Source organism: Ciconia boyciana, chromosome 3 (genome assembly GCF_034638445.1).
Source record: "Ciconia boyciana chromosome 3, ASM3463844v1, whole genome shotgun sequence".
Taxonomy (NCBI): domain Eukaryota; kingdom Metazoa; phylum Chordata; class Aves; order Ciconiiformes; family Ciconiidae; genus Ciconia; species Ciconia boyciana.
Window position 1 is genome coordinate 66,248,718 of NC_132936.1, and position 14,176 is coordinate 66,262,893.

The window sequence follows — 14,176 nt, forward strand, 5'->3', positions numbered from 1 at the left end:
CAGTGGGCACTGAAGTTATTTTAAATAGATAAAACAATTCCTCATTGCCACTGTAATTTTTTTAACACTTTCTTTTATTGTTGAAGTCCATCCTTTTAATCTTCTCTTATAGAAGCAAACGATGCATCATTTTGATCCACTTAAGGGTACTATAGCAACAGCTTTGTCGGAGCGGTGACTGCTGCTATAAATGGCTTTTCCAGAACTTCGTGGGATCCAAACAATACCTGACAAGATATATTTGCTTGCAATATTATGAAGACACTTATCCCTGTGCTGCATGCACAAGTGGCCTCTCTTCGCTCCAAGAAACGACCGAAGGTTTAGCAAGTTACCAGAACACAAGTGTCTGGAGAACTGTAGCCAGTCCATAGGAATCACTGGACACAGGGTTGTTGGTAGAAATTAGGCAGGATGAATCTGAGCTTTAATCTTCCTGATCCCATATTCTTTCCAGATTTCAGGCATGGCTTTTCTGTGCAGAGAAAAGCCCTTCCAGGAGTTGTGCTCAAGCCTGTAGCCGCCTGCCCAGTGTTGCCAGAGGTGTCCTACAGCATTCCTCACCTCAGCCTACTACTGCTTCTCTAAGCTCACAGAAATTTCCTCTTTCTCCTCTTCTAAAATGTTTTTTTTTTCCGTATTTGACTGACTTTGGCCTTCTATACCCTTTGAATTGTGAAGAAACACATAGGCTAAAATTTTTCTTTCCCCTTGCTGTGACTATCCCGTTGTTCCTTTGCCTTTTTTTCTCTTCTGTACTTGCTGAAGCTTCATTACCTTCAAGACTCTGCATTAGCCTGCCCACCTCATACCTTATAGTTGCTCTATGCATTCACTGTACTTCTCTTCTTCTCAGTAATCTCCCTGCTTCACCTTTTCTGCCCCTTCTTTCAGGCTGAGCCTCATGCATGGACCAGCATCCAGTCCTGGTTCCTCAAACCCCTGTCTTCATCAAATCCACTTCTTTCCCAATTCCTTTAACTGATTTCCAGTACCCTTCCAAACCTCCTCTCACCAAGCTATTGCTCCTTGCATACCCATCCTTTGTTTAAATTAAGATAATAAATTCTCCTCTCTCCAGTATATAAATAGTGAAGGCTTCCAAATGCCACAGAGCCTTATGAATGTATTAACGTAGCAACTGAAGGGCTCTAATTCTAAGGGGGATTGGGGCTGCCTACATCCGACAGCAGTAAGAACAAACTTTGAACATAAACAAAGGAAGCATAGAATGAGTTAATACAGAGCAAAATTTAGGAAAAGATTGAAGTTGAAAACCATTCCCCAATAAAAGGAAAACCAGGAATTAATCTCACATCTAGCTTCAATAATGATTCTTGTTTTAGAGGCAAACTGTAAACCAACTGTAAACTCTGAACAAGCCCTGTAACAGTATGATTCATTAAGCATCAGGATGACAACAGTCTCCTTCTTTTCTTTAGCATGGCCAAAGTTTGTGTATTTTTCCTCCTCTCCTACTGGTCTGGATGTCTTTAGCAGAGGTTTGCTAAACTTATACTTGTTGCCCAATAAAGCCACAGTTGCAAAACCTCACTATGGAGGAAGCTTATAATGGAAGGAAGTAACTTAAAAGTTGGAGGCGTGACAGAAATTAAGCATGTTTTCCTTAGCATAACTACATACACACCAAAGTTGTTGCCAGTACAGAAAACACAGCCTAAAGCTGTCGTGCTCTTAAGGTTTTGTAGTGGAAACTTGGGCCAAGGACTGTATTGCTGAGAAAACTGAGGTACTAACCAATTCTGTGTGCTGCTACAGAGGATGATGGCAGCGGGGAGGTGACATGGCGATATCGCCATAAGAAAGCTCCATCAGTTGCCTAAATAAATACATTATAAGCACTATTAAACATATTTCAGCACATTTAATGTATTTCACTACATCTTATACTGTGTAAAATGTAGTCATGTAGCAACATCAGTAGGGCTGCATAAACACTGCCTTCTGCACACTAGCCAAAACCTGAGCCTCAACCCAAACTCACCGTACAAGAGATGTGGGTTTTAGATGAGCATCAAGGCTACCTGTGGCCAGAGAAGAAATTCAGCCCATGCTACCTTTAAGTTTAATCTCACCTACCTGCACTGACAAGATGGTGTGCATATAAGCCGGGACTTTCCAAAGAGTTCCTCATATAGCCTATAAAAACGACTGGCAGCATCAGCTGGCCAGCATCAGGGAAACAAGCGGGCTGGGCTCCCTCCTACAGGCACTTCATGCAAAATGCTGCAAAGTACTGCAGAAGTTGCAGACACCAGAACTATGATTTTCTGCAATGCTGCAATTTTTCACTTAGATGATTTCCCCATTTGTAAACAATAAAACAAAGCCTGAGTATTGTCCTGTCAGGATGATGGCATGAGGACTAGTTAGCATTTACACGTGGCTTTGAAAGCATTTACACTAGTTAGCATTTACACGTAGCATTTTCACCTGCTGTGAAAAGGACACAGCGCTCTATGTTCCATGGGATCAGCTCTGGGAGAAACACCAAAGCAACACTCATGAGACATTTAGCAGCTGCAGAATGTTTTGCACAATCTCTTTGCAACAGTATGTAGTTCAGATCAATATTAACAATATCTGAAATTATCTACTTTATCCAATTAGGTTTTCATTTAATTAAAAAAATCCAATGGTTCTTTAAATATGTTAGGCATGCAAAAATTGTACAAAGTTTGCTGTTAATTGATTCCACCCTGGTTCCAGTGAGTGCAGCTGGATTCACCTTCTCCACTTCATTTCACTTCTCACTCACTCTGCTTATAATCTGGTTCTCCGAGAATTTTAGTTTTCTGGGACAGGTTGCAGGTAAGAGAGAAGTAGTAGAAACACTCACAAGTGGTACTGGAAAAAATCTTAGAATTATTTCAATTTTTTTAGTCTCAGCATTGAGATGCCAAAATGGGATGGATATGTAAGTACGCTTTAGTTGTCTCTAAAGTGAATTAGTAAATTTTGCAATGAAAACTGGAGATTAGTAGCTGGATGCATGGTTTATGGTATTCAGTGGGTTGCCATACTCTGCAGGACACATCTTTTGAAGGAGATTTTAATCAACTCAAAAGACAATATGGCAACTGGCAGCCTTTTTCTTTATTGAAGCAAAGTCACAGCATTTTCATCACTATTCCCCTCTTGTGAAGGGAAGAGTTAAACGAAGGCCCCTGAAATTTACATTACTAACAAGTAAAGGATTGAAGAAAGAGATTACAAGCATATTTCTCTAAAATAAATAATCTACAAAGAGTGCTTTTTCTCCTTAAAAGCAATCTAAAAATGTATAAATTCTACGGTAGGGAGATCAAAAGATATTTTAACAACTTTCAATATTTACAAACAATACAAAAACTGCGCACGCCATCAAATGATGCAAAATTATTCTTAAAAATTAAAAGCTTAATTCCTACTACGAACCAAAACCTCCAGCCAATATTTCAGTTTTAATTAATGGTCTTCTTTACAATTGGAAAACCGTTAAATGTTTTTATTATCTGTAAAATATACAATAAAAACGAACCTCACTAAATTATTAAGGTTAAAAAAGAAGAGAAATACTGCAGGCAAATCAAAAAGGAAAGTAACTGTAACTTATTCTTTGGTAACCAAAAGTTAGCAAGTATCTGTATTTCAGGTGATGAAAAGTAATAATCTTCCCATTTTGACAAACGGAAGAAAGACTTCTGGCAAAACACAACTCCCAAGTTTCAATTTTGAAAGACAGGCTCCACCTACAGCTCTGTAGTGCAAGTTCTTAAAGTCAAATTTTGCTTTCTAATTCAGAAATGTAACCCTTCCAAACTCTGGCAGTACACCGCTTAATTCCTCTCCCACTTTTCTGTTGTCTGCTCGCATCCTCCACACACATCCAGTCATTCCAGTTCTCTAAGGGAATACTCTAGTCGAGGAAGCAATTCACTTGGAAATGAGTGTTTCACCAAGCATACATGTGTGGCTGCATAGCAGCTAGTAGTGTGTTATAAAACTCGGCTCCCTTTTCCGTGTTAACTACGGATTTCATTTTCCCTCAGGAAAAGAAAAAAAAAGTACCCCGGACCAATTCATAACCTGGTGACCTAGTTGCTTTAGCAGGACACGCTTCATCTTAGACTGGGGCATACCCCAGTAATAAGCCATGCAACCCCAGCACCAGCCCTACTACCTTCTCATAGGTGAACGTGCCTCATCGTGCCTCTCTCTGCTTAACCAATGCACTACACTGCACCAATACAATGCTTTTGAAGCAAACGTCCAGCTTGTACCACAGAAGCCTTCCCATTCCTCTTTTTCAGGCTTATTCCTAAATTTTGCTTGCACAATTGCAGTCTCAAGAAAAAGAAAAACTTCACACCCCTACAGGCTCTGAGAAAACTCCCCCCCCCACAAGAGGACTTCTAAGGCTTTACACAAAAAAATTCAACTGTTAACTTTCTTTAAGCCACAGACCACTCATTCAAAGCAAGTCCTCCCCACCCCAACCCAACCATGCAGAACTATCATTGCTTTAGCATTTAAACACACACATGCAGTTCACAGAATAAATGCTCAGCAAAGTAAACTTGTCCTGGTCTGGGCTTTCTTCTGGAATCTAGTCCTCTGTCATTTTCTAGACTAATATCCAATGCCTTTCGTCACTGCCTTTTAACTTTCTTCAGCTGAAGGGCTTAGATACTTCCTTGAAGTACCTGGTTGAGTCATTAAGTCTAGATGGGTTGGATCCAAGGTCTCCTTGCAGCCTGCCTCCTCAGCATATGGAAAGTCATTCATGTCCATTTCATCACTGTTAAACATATCAAGCTGCCTCTCTTGCTGCTCTTCCAAAGTCCTTCGGACCCTGCCCTCTGACTGTTCCACCACTTCCCCATCTCCTTCACTAATGACGGTCATGGGGCTGCTCTGGATGCGGTTGCGGACATTGTACTTGCTGCTGGCAGCAGAAGGGGGCGTTCGTGACCGGCCGTATCTAGTGCCAGAGAAGGACATGCTCCTTGGCATCAGGCCCTCGCTCTTGGCCCACTCTTCCTGGGCCCGTTTGCTCTTGCTGGGTGAGCAACTGGCAGGGCTGTCGGAAAGGTCGGGGGAGGCATCCGTCTTTGTCCGGTGGAACCGTGGGTCCGTGTTCTTCAACATCTCTGCCGCAGACATGCGTGAACTGGTGTCACAGCGGCTCCCTTTCTTCAGCAGCAGAGCTTTGAAGTTGTCATTGCTGGTGCTGCTCTTGCGAACACTTCTCTGAATAGATCCGGCTTGTTTGAGGGTAGCTAAGGTTGGGGAAGCACCAGTGGGAGTTACGGGGGGCGATGGAGAATGGTTGCGGGTACGGTCGTCTTCAGAATCTTTACGGCCAAGGACTTTCCTTTTGGATCTGAGTTTGAAAAACAACAAAGAAAGAGGACCAAACAAAAAATGAAACTTTTTACCTCCCCTAATTAAACTCATCTTACAGGGATGACAATGAATTAAGCTAAAGCAGAGAGAGGGATAAGGGAGAAGTAATCTAAATCTAAAGCATGAGTAAGAACACCACCAAAACTGTATAGGCATTAATGCAGGTATTGGAGGGATAAGCTAAGTTTATTGTTCTTTTTCTGCAAATCTGGAACAATGAAACTACTAAAACTAGCAATACTGATGTCCAAAACACTTTCGTGAATTTAGTGAATCAGGTTTTCTGGAGTCAGTATGCAGCTGCTAAGACTAATGCATTATAAAGATTATACTCAATGCCATTTATCTGTTAGTTTGGGGATGTGATTAAAAATATGTCATCTAGAGTATGTTGGGGTTTTTGTTTTGTTTTGATTTACTATTTCATTTGATGCTCTCTGGAGAATTAGAAGTGCAGCTTAGTGTACTTGCCTTTAGAAAAGGATATTGCAATGCACTGCTGCTGAAGTTAAGATAAAGTGAGCCACATGTAACCACTCTGGATTAAATGATTTAAAAAAAAAAAAAAAATCCCTCCCCAACCCAAACATTAAATGAATAGTGAAAACTGAGTTTTCTAACTTCTATTAAAATGCACAGACAAAATTCACAGTTCTGTTGGTGCTCTGTCACTGCAACTCTTCGACTAAATGAAGGAGAGACCAACTTCCTGACATGAAAGTTATCTTTCCAAATGAAAGGGTGTTTTTTAATTTAAATGTGAAGTGCAGGGATAACAAAAACAAAATTAAGAAACAATCATGGAACTGGGAATAAGTGGAAACTGGACTTCTATTGCCCCATTTTCACATTATTAGAAATCTTAAAGAAAGAAATGTATTACATGCCTGGTATCTGTAGCAAAGCTGCTTTGCTTCTTTGCAGGCTAAGCAAGAATTAATTCGAAAGGATTGTATAAAGGCTAATTTTACATATGCTATTTTGGCGAAAGTTTAAAACAAGTCAGCAGACTTGTTACAAATACAAGATTATCATGTGATAATTCCATATTAATTTTTATTAAGCGTGCGTTCGATACAGACCGTTCCCCCTGTAAAACAGGTTTTTACTTAACGTGATCTTTAGCTGTACTTTCTTAAAGACCTTGAGATTTTGCCAAGGCAAGCTCAAATGTCTTTATGCATTGCAGCCTACTGATAATAAAAAAACCCAGAAAACAAAGTAGCAGGATCCATCAGCTGAGTAGGTGGCAGCAACAGACATTGCCATAAACTCTGCCAAGAGTTTGGAGCAATCCTGTCTCTCCTAAGTGGTGAAGTTTATGCATCAATCACTTATGATACCCCCCACAGGCAGCTCTAACAGCTGTTATTTTCAGCTGCTGCTGCCTCCACCTGCCTTTCTGGAAGAAGAATGTAATACCAACATCCATTCAGCCTGAGGATGAATGGACACCAGAAGACAGCATAGGGATAAAATGACGACTTCAGTAGTGGCAAACATAAGAACCTTGTCTAGATTTAACTGTGTGTCAGTACTGTAGGCAGCAAGTGAATTTGGTGCTTGGGTGCTCTGCGAGTCTGTATGCAAACATGTGTGTGCATTAGTTACAGGGAAAAGATTTCCCTTCATTAGGGTTTTGGCTGCCGATGGGTATCTTTAAACACTGCAATGCTGGGGTTGTACTGCTGCCAAAAACCAAATGAAATGCCAAATAAACAGAAAGAAAAATTCAACTGCAAAGATCTGCAGGGAAAGACTTAGTTATCCTGGCTTGAAGTAATTCAGTAAGACTGTGAACGCAGTGCAGAGCTGTCAGTTTGCTGTCAGCATCTAACCAGCTTTTCTCAGCATGTATGAATTATGGCAGAAACTTAAAATTAAGAACCAAATTTGATTTTGGTGGCTTTTCAGACAGAGATAGGGTATATATTCAAACAAAACTGTGACTTAAGATTGTTCTTCCTGCCCTTAATGCACATACCACTAAATTTCTTGTCTTACTCCAAAGCACATATTCAAGAGTGCCAATCACTGAAATAATAGCTTTTAGAAATAGTGAGGGGAAAAATAAAACGTTTTCTATTAATTAACAGCTAAGGAAGATAGTGGTTCAAGTCTAAAGCCAGCAAAAGCAAGGTCTTAATAACAAATGTGTCAAGCAGTTTTAACTACGTCACATCCAGTTCCATTGTCCATTTCCCCATAAACTCATGAATTACATGTATGTGCATACACACAGAGATCCACTCTCTATCTGCATACATAATGGAGAAAGGCTACTGGCCAGAATATTTCATTCTAAAAACAGATTTGTCGCAGTCCTATGGAGCGCCATGCAACATGAATGCAACAGACCATTTTTAGAACAGCTCCTACAGGCCAAGTCCTCAGGGGTAACTGTAAGTTATAAAAAGTTAGTATCATATATATGTAATTTTTGTAACATCTGAAACGGAATCGTTTCAAAAATGAAAAAATAGCATTTGCATCCCAAGTGCTGCAGTCTCCCAGCTCCCGGCCATGTTCTCACAACAGGTTTTTCCCGTCCCTCAGTACTCCTGATGCAGAACTCACGCACAGATGCGCAAACTGACTAAACACCTAGATAAACCTATGCGGATGCTGCCAAGCACTTTCTGTGACCAGTTAAAAGAGACGGCCCCTCTAAATTTCGAAGTAAAAGACAGAGCCACAAGATGGCACTACCACTACATCAATTCTAGTCTAAAAGGAAGCTCAGTAGTTCAGAGAGTGGTAATGGTCTTCTGTGTGTACTGTTTAAATGGTGCACACGTTTCATTTTGTGGTTTTAAGCTTTTTAGCTTTTCTGTTCTTTTTTTGAGAACCTAATGTGAACAGCACAAAAATCTAGTTGCCTATTCAGGATGATTTTGTTTTTAAGGGAAATGAATAATGTCATTAATAATAGAGCCAGTACTGCACATTTCATTCATGAACCAGTTTGACACAAAACACCCGACCTCAGGCTGGATTATGGCAAACTATAATCCAGCGTTTGCCATATGTTTTGCCATATGACTGACATGTTGTGTTACTTGCCAGTTTCAGCCACGCTTGCCATGAAGCATTAGCGTTGAGCCTCTGTCCCAAACTGCACCATATAAGCAGCGGAGAGAGTAAAAAGAGATGGAGAAGAACGAGAATGAAAACAAAAAGATACACAGAAAAAGCAACAGTAGAGTTAATATGGCAGATTGAGAACAGTACAATAAATACTAGACGTAACTCGATATTTTAAGGGGCAGGTTTTTTATAATGTAATCTACATTGATTTAATCTGGTAGCTTTTAGCTCAGAATGGATTAAATATATTTGTAAAACAATAAAACACAAGTTCTTTTCCTTATCTTTTTCATATATAGCCTTAGTAGAAAGTTGATAAACGTGTGCTTTCTGTTAAAGCAGCGACTGTTGTAATTGGGTGTTTTAGTAAAACAATGTTAATTCATTTTTGAGAACTACCGGACCTGACAGTATGGGAAGGGCAATTTCTGCAGTACCTGTGAATGGCTGCAAAAAGATCCTCAGTAGTCCTTGGTCTCGCTGGTGTTGCCACTCCGTCCGTCTCTTCCCCATAACTATTGCTCGGCAGGAATGAACTATTTGCTGTATCCGATTCAAACACCTCCACTACGCAGAGAGAATGAACAATACTGTCAGTGCGCCGTGGGAACCCAACGGGCATATAATCCTGAAACCAGCCCTTGCTGCCTCTAAGGCAAAGCAGAGATTGAGTGAGTGCACCGTTGTCATTACTGTAATTTCATAACAACGCTTGCTTGGGAAACTGCAGTGCACAAAACGCCTATGCTTGCTCACACAGGCGGAGAACAATACTGAAAGAAAATTTCTATCGTTTCCACTAAAATGAAAATCAAAATTAACAAAGATAACCATGTTTTCATACCATGTTTTAATCCTAGCACAGTTAAAGAAAGCATCATTTTCTTTCCATGTCTGCAATAATGAGAAGTCAGAAAGGAATTATAAGAAATCTCATAAAGTATTAATCTGATCCCCGCAACTTTCTTTAGGCTTATTGTTTTAACTATCGCAAGAGACTCTTTTCTCTACAGAAGCCCACCTGAATGCTAGGATTGCTATTCTCACGCCCCAGCTTCTTTAAAATAGCTACTGCTGCATCTGAAGAAGAGTCAGAGAAGAGAGACTTACCACTTTCGTTCTCTTGAGATAGGTGCCCGTCAGCGTTACTGCCGCTGTCTTGGCTGCTGCCTGAGCTGCTTCCTTCATCAAAAGCGGACTGCTCCTCCTGCCTGGGTTCTTCTTGAACTGGTGATGCAGCAGGCTGTACCACAAAGGCATTAGCTCCCACTGTCTCAGAGAAGGTGAATCTGGCAGCTCCTCCCTCAGGAACCAGGCTGCCAGAGTCCATCTCGCTAGAACTGAGTCCATCTGTAAGACAATTTCTCGCCTCCTCGCAGTGTGCAAGCACAGCGTCTCTCTTAGTTGGGCTTGATGTGCTTCTGACAGTATCACTCACTTCAGCTGTTTTCTCCACTGTAAGATCTAACTGTGGAGGTGGTACAACAAGGAACAGTTTGGGTTTCTTTGAAATAGGAGGTGGTTTCTTGCTTGGTAATACGACCTGAGGCTTGTTGGGAGATGCTGGTGACCCCTGAAGTGACATGCCAGAATGGAGGTCTTCACTCTGCACTGAAGACTCAGGTGTGTCTTCAGTAGCTGTCCCCAGTGCATCAACTTCGAAAGACTTGTTTAGACCTACTGCACCCGCAGGCTTTTGATCACTGTCAAGCGCGGGTATGCTATCGGAGAGAATGAGAGGAGAACCCCGAGCCAGTGTTTGAACTGAGTTTTTAAATGAAGTGCCTTGAGTTTTCATTTCCCCTTCGCCTAAGCTGTTACTGAGTCTTAGTGAGAGAGATGGCTTTAGGGAAGACTGCGATGATGAATTTACAGTACCCTTTTCCTGAGAAGTGGTTTCGGAAGCAGATTCAGGTGACGGTTCACCTTCTGTCACTTTTTTCACAGACCTCAGCTGCACCATTTGCAACGCTTTGGTAGTTACTAAGGGCATCACAGGTCTCGATGCATCTTGCTTGTTGAGTGGCTGTTTCACTGGACTGTAGCAAGAATCTTCCTGGTTACGTTTCTTAAAAGAATGCTGTGGGTATATTGTTGTGCCTTTTGTTAGTTTGGGATCAAGAGGTGGTGCTGGGGGCGGGACAACTAAGGGGAAAGCAGAAGGAGGAGGAACAGGGGAAGAGAACGAACTGATGGAGGCTTCTTGTGGAAACCATGGGACAGTCTGGGTAAAGGAAGAATTTACATCAGCTTCTGGCGGAGGAGGGGGGAACGTGGGAGAGGCTGGCAATGGTGACAGATCCATGGCTTCTGCTGGAGGAGGAGGAGGGGGAGGCGGAGGAGAAAGTTCGGGGCAATGTGGAGGAGGTGTTGGAAGAGGAGGTGGTGGAGGAGGTGCACCAGAATCCGGAGGAGAGCTCAGGGTGGGGTCCAATTTCTTCGCACTCACACTCCCTTCAGTAGATGTATTTGAAGAAAGAGAAGTGGAGGATGAAGACATAGAGACTGAAGACAGAAGAGAGGATTTCCTTTCAGGCACTTTAGGCTTCAACTTGGATTTCCCATTTCCTGATGATGCAGATTTTAAAAATACAGGCACTGGAGTAAGCGCAGTGGGTGTATTGGACTGGCTGGAGTACCCACTGGATGGCGATGTGACTCGGTGGGATTTCTCTGGAGAAGTGCTCTTTGGTTTGGCCAGTCCACTGGGCACTTGTGGCACAGAAGCCCTTGAGCCATCACTGAAGTGGCTGATGCTGTAATCACTGAGAGCAGATGATGCACTGGCAGAATGGGTCACTGGGGATTTTACCTGGTCGTCTGCCACTGCGGCATAGTCGCTGTAGTAACCCCACTGGTCAGCGTACTCCGACTTGATGCTACTTGTTTCACTCTGAGAGGGAGTGACTGTGCAGATGGAGTACAGGTTTGGAGCAGTGGTGGACATCATGCTGCTGCTTGCACTGACCGAGCTTTGGCTGCGGGAGCGCAACACCCAGGGATCCTCATAATCACTGCAGGGGCTCTGGGAAGGGGAGCTGCCATTTTTGCACTTGAGATTCAACTGCAGAGAATGCTGGAGGGTGGCAATGAGGGTTTCATCAAGTACCTGTCCATTGGACTGGGCTTTTTTCTTGGGCATCCTTCTGAGTGAGTCTGTTCTGGATGGTGGCAAAGGTGGCTTCTTTGCCTTTTTCAGAGAGATGTTTCTTGCAAGGGATTTTTCACCTTGGCCTGTCTGGTCACCCTGATGTTTCTGCTCCTTTCCTTCAAAGACATTTATCACGCTGTCTCTGGGGTTCCCAAAACCATTAGTACTATTGCATGGCATGTCTGACTTCAGTCCGGACTCCACATGCATGGAACTGTAATAACCATCGTGGTCCACAGAATACAGAGAAGTAGAGTCGTCCTTGACCGAAGCCCTCTCCAGGCTGCTGCTGCTCAGGTTGCTACCAGGAGTTGCACAGTCTGGTGTGGTACAAACCACCTTGCGCGGGGTCTCACTGCTTTCTGCAGACTTGTACAGCCAGTGCTCTGTGCTGTTCACTGCTGCTTGTGCTCGCTCCCCGGAATAGCTAGATTCACTCCTACCATCGCTGTCCTGGGAAGGGTTCGGTAAAGCAAGATTGTTCCTACAGCTGTAGCTCACGCTCTGAGACCCAGCCTCTGCGTTTCCAGGAGTGCTAAGAGAGACAGCAGAGTCACCAAGAGAAATCATCATGACAGTATTAGATGGGATGGTATCTGAAGTCTGTGAGTGACGTGTGGAGCTGCTCTCACTCCAGTTACCACTTGAAGAATGGTGATCTTCTTTCCCACTTACTGCACTGCTAGCAACAGGATTGTCTCTTGGCTTTGGGTAGGCAGCGGAGCTCGTAATTTTACTATCCAACGATCCAGCACTCTGGGCAGTGTGAATAACAATAACTTCTGAGGAGGATGACAGTGTTGCATTGGGTATGATGCTCGTTGAGTAGGTGGCATGAGGAGAGACCACACATGCCGGGCTTGTGGACTTTTCGCTATCATAGCTTCTCAACTCTTGAGACTTTGGCCTCGACAGGGTCCCTGTTGTGGGATTACTCCTCAGATGCACAACACTGTCGTCCACTTGCAATTTACTTATCTGGTGGGGTAAAGTGCCAGCGATGTCTTCTGTCTGCCTAGAGATGCTCTGTGTCTGCTCTAGGGACTGCAGAGACACTCTCGCACCAGCCCGAGGCAAGCTGTGAAAACCTACGTCGCTATTTTGGCGAGAAGCAAATATAACTGCAGCAGAATCACTCATCACTGACATGTTTCCAGATGAGCTGGAGAACTGAGACATCTGGGCTGCGATGCCTTGTCCTTTCTGCGCTCGTATTCTTCTCATTGAAGGGGGCACAACTTTAACTTCCTCCGTCTGGCAGCTGGTGTCCTTGGTTTCAGAGCGCTGCATAGCAGAGCGATAGCTGTCTAGTCTCCCTAGCGTGGAACAGTGATCCGGGACATACATCGAATGCCCTCGGAAATCACTTTGGCCAGTGCCAACTGCTGGAGTCAAAATAAAATAATTATTCCTTGAAGCACAAATGCACATTTATCTTCTTACTCATTTAAAACCAAAAAACCCCAGCAAACTGCTTGATCCCCACGCTCTTGAAAGATATGCCTTCTGAAAAAGAATCTGCAACAATGGATTTTGCACAGGCATCGTGTGTTTTCTGCATTTCTCTTCCCTTTTTCCTTATTACCAGGAACCCTCTGCTTACAAAATCATCTGCGTTCCTGCCGCACATTCGACACGTGAGATTCTCTGTTTATGACATGGTAATAATTTCCATAGTAATCAGTTATGTCAGAAACCAAGTAGCACTGTTTGACTTCCAGTAGGCAAAGCAGCAGGAACAGACAAAAGCCTGAGAAACGTGAAGTGTGTTTCCATGCTAATGCCTCATGCAATAAAGAAAAGGGGAAGGAAATGTGGAGACTAATGTGAATAATCAGATCTGCTTTTTAAAAGCATTACACTTCCGAAAAAAATTTTCAGGAAACATAGATAGCTCTCCAAGTCTTGCAGTTTGTCTGAAAGGAGGCTAACACACTGAAACATGCATTGTTTTACCACAAATAATACATATGCTAGAACAGCATTTATACAAAGACATTATCCAACACTGCAAAGAAAACCATTAAATAACATTTCTCCATACAACTACTTGCTATTTATCTTAAAGGAAAAACTCCAAGAAGCAAGGAAAAGAAACAGCTAGTACTGATGGTCGTCTCATCCCCAGCATTGTCAGGAAATAAAAAATAATTGTACTTTTTTAAAATGAAGTAATAATCATATACTGGCATAAAAAAAAACTTCGAGGACAATGGAAAAACAGTTTTAGATCAAAATATAGTTATCACTGGGTCAGTAGAAAGGACTCCAGGGTTCTTGTAAATTTACATTTTTATTGGTAGCTGCCTTCTAAAATCACAAACCAGAGCACTGTTTTAAAATTAGTCTGTGTAAGGCTGTTGCTTTTCAATTCAGTTGCATTACTGTATAAATAGCAGACACGAGAGGCAGGCATGCTGCTGGAGATGCTCGTAAGGATGCTGCATATGTCACTGCGGGGGAAAATTGGTTATTTCAGGTCTCTGCCTTAAAGCTAGTCTCAAGCGATGAAGTAGCACGCCTGATATG

General features: G+C 42.5%; 1 protein-coding gene across 3 annotated transcripts in view; it reads right to left on the reverse strand.

Annotated features, from left to right (window-relative positions):
• Window positions 1–3,010: 3,010 nt before the first annotated feature.
• NHSL1 (NHS like 1) overlaps window positions 3,011–14,176 on the reverse strand; it is a 186,802-nt gene continuing 175,636 nt past the window's right edge. The window contains exons 6-8 of one of the 3 annotated variants that reach the window (XM_072855952.1): window positions 9,607–13,029; window positions 8,934–9,063; window positions 3,011–5,386 (exon numbers count right to left, since the gene is read on the reverse strand). In XM_072855952.1, coding sequence (XP_072712053.1) covers window positions 4,663–5,386; window positions 8,934–9,063; window positions 9,607–13,029 — 4,277 coding nt within the window. In that variant the 3' untranslated portion in view covers window positions 3,011–4,662. Of the gene's footprint in view, window positions 5,387–8,933; window positions 9,064–9,606; window positions 13,033–14,176 lie in introns of all 3 variants that reach the window. The other 2 variants (XM_072855951.1, XM_072855953.1) reach the window with 2 other exon arrangements.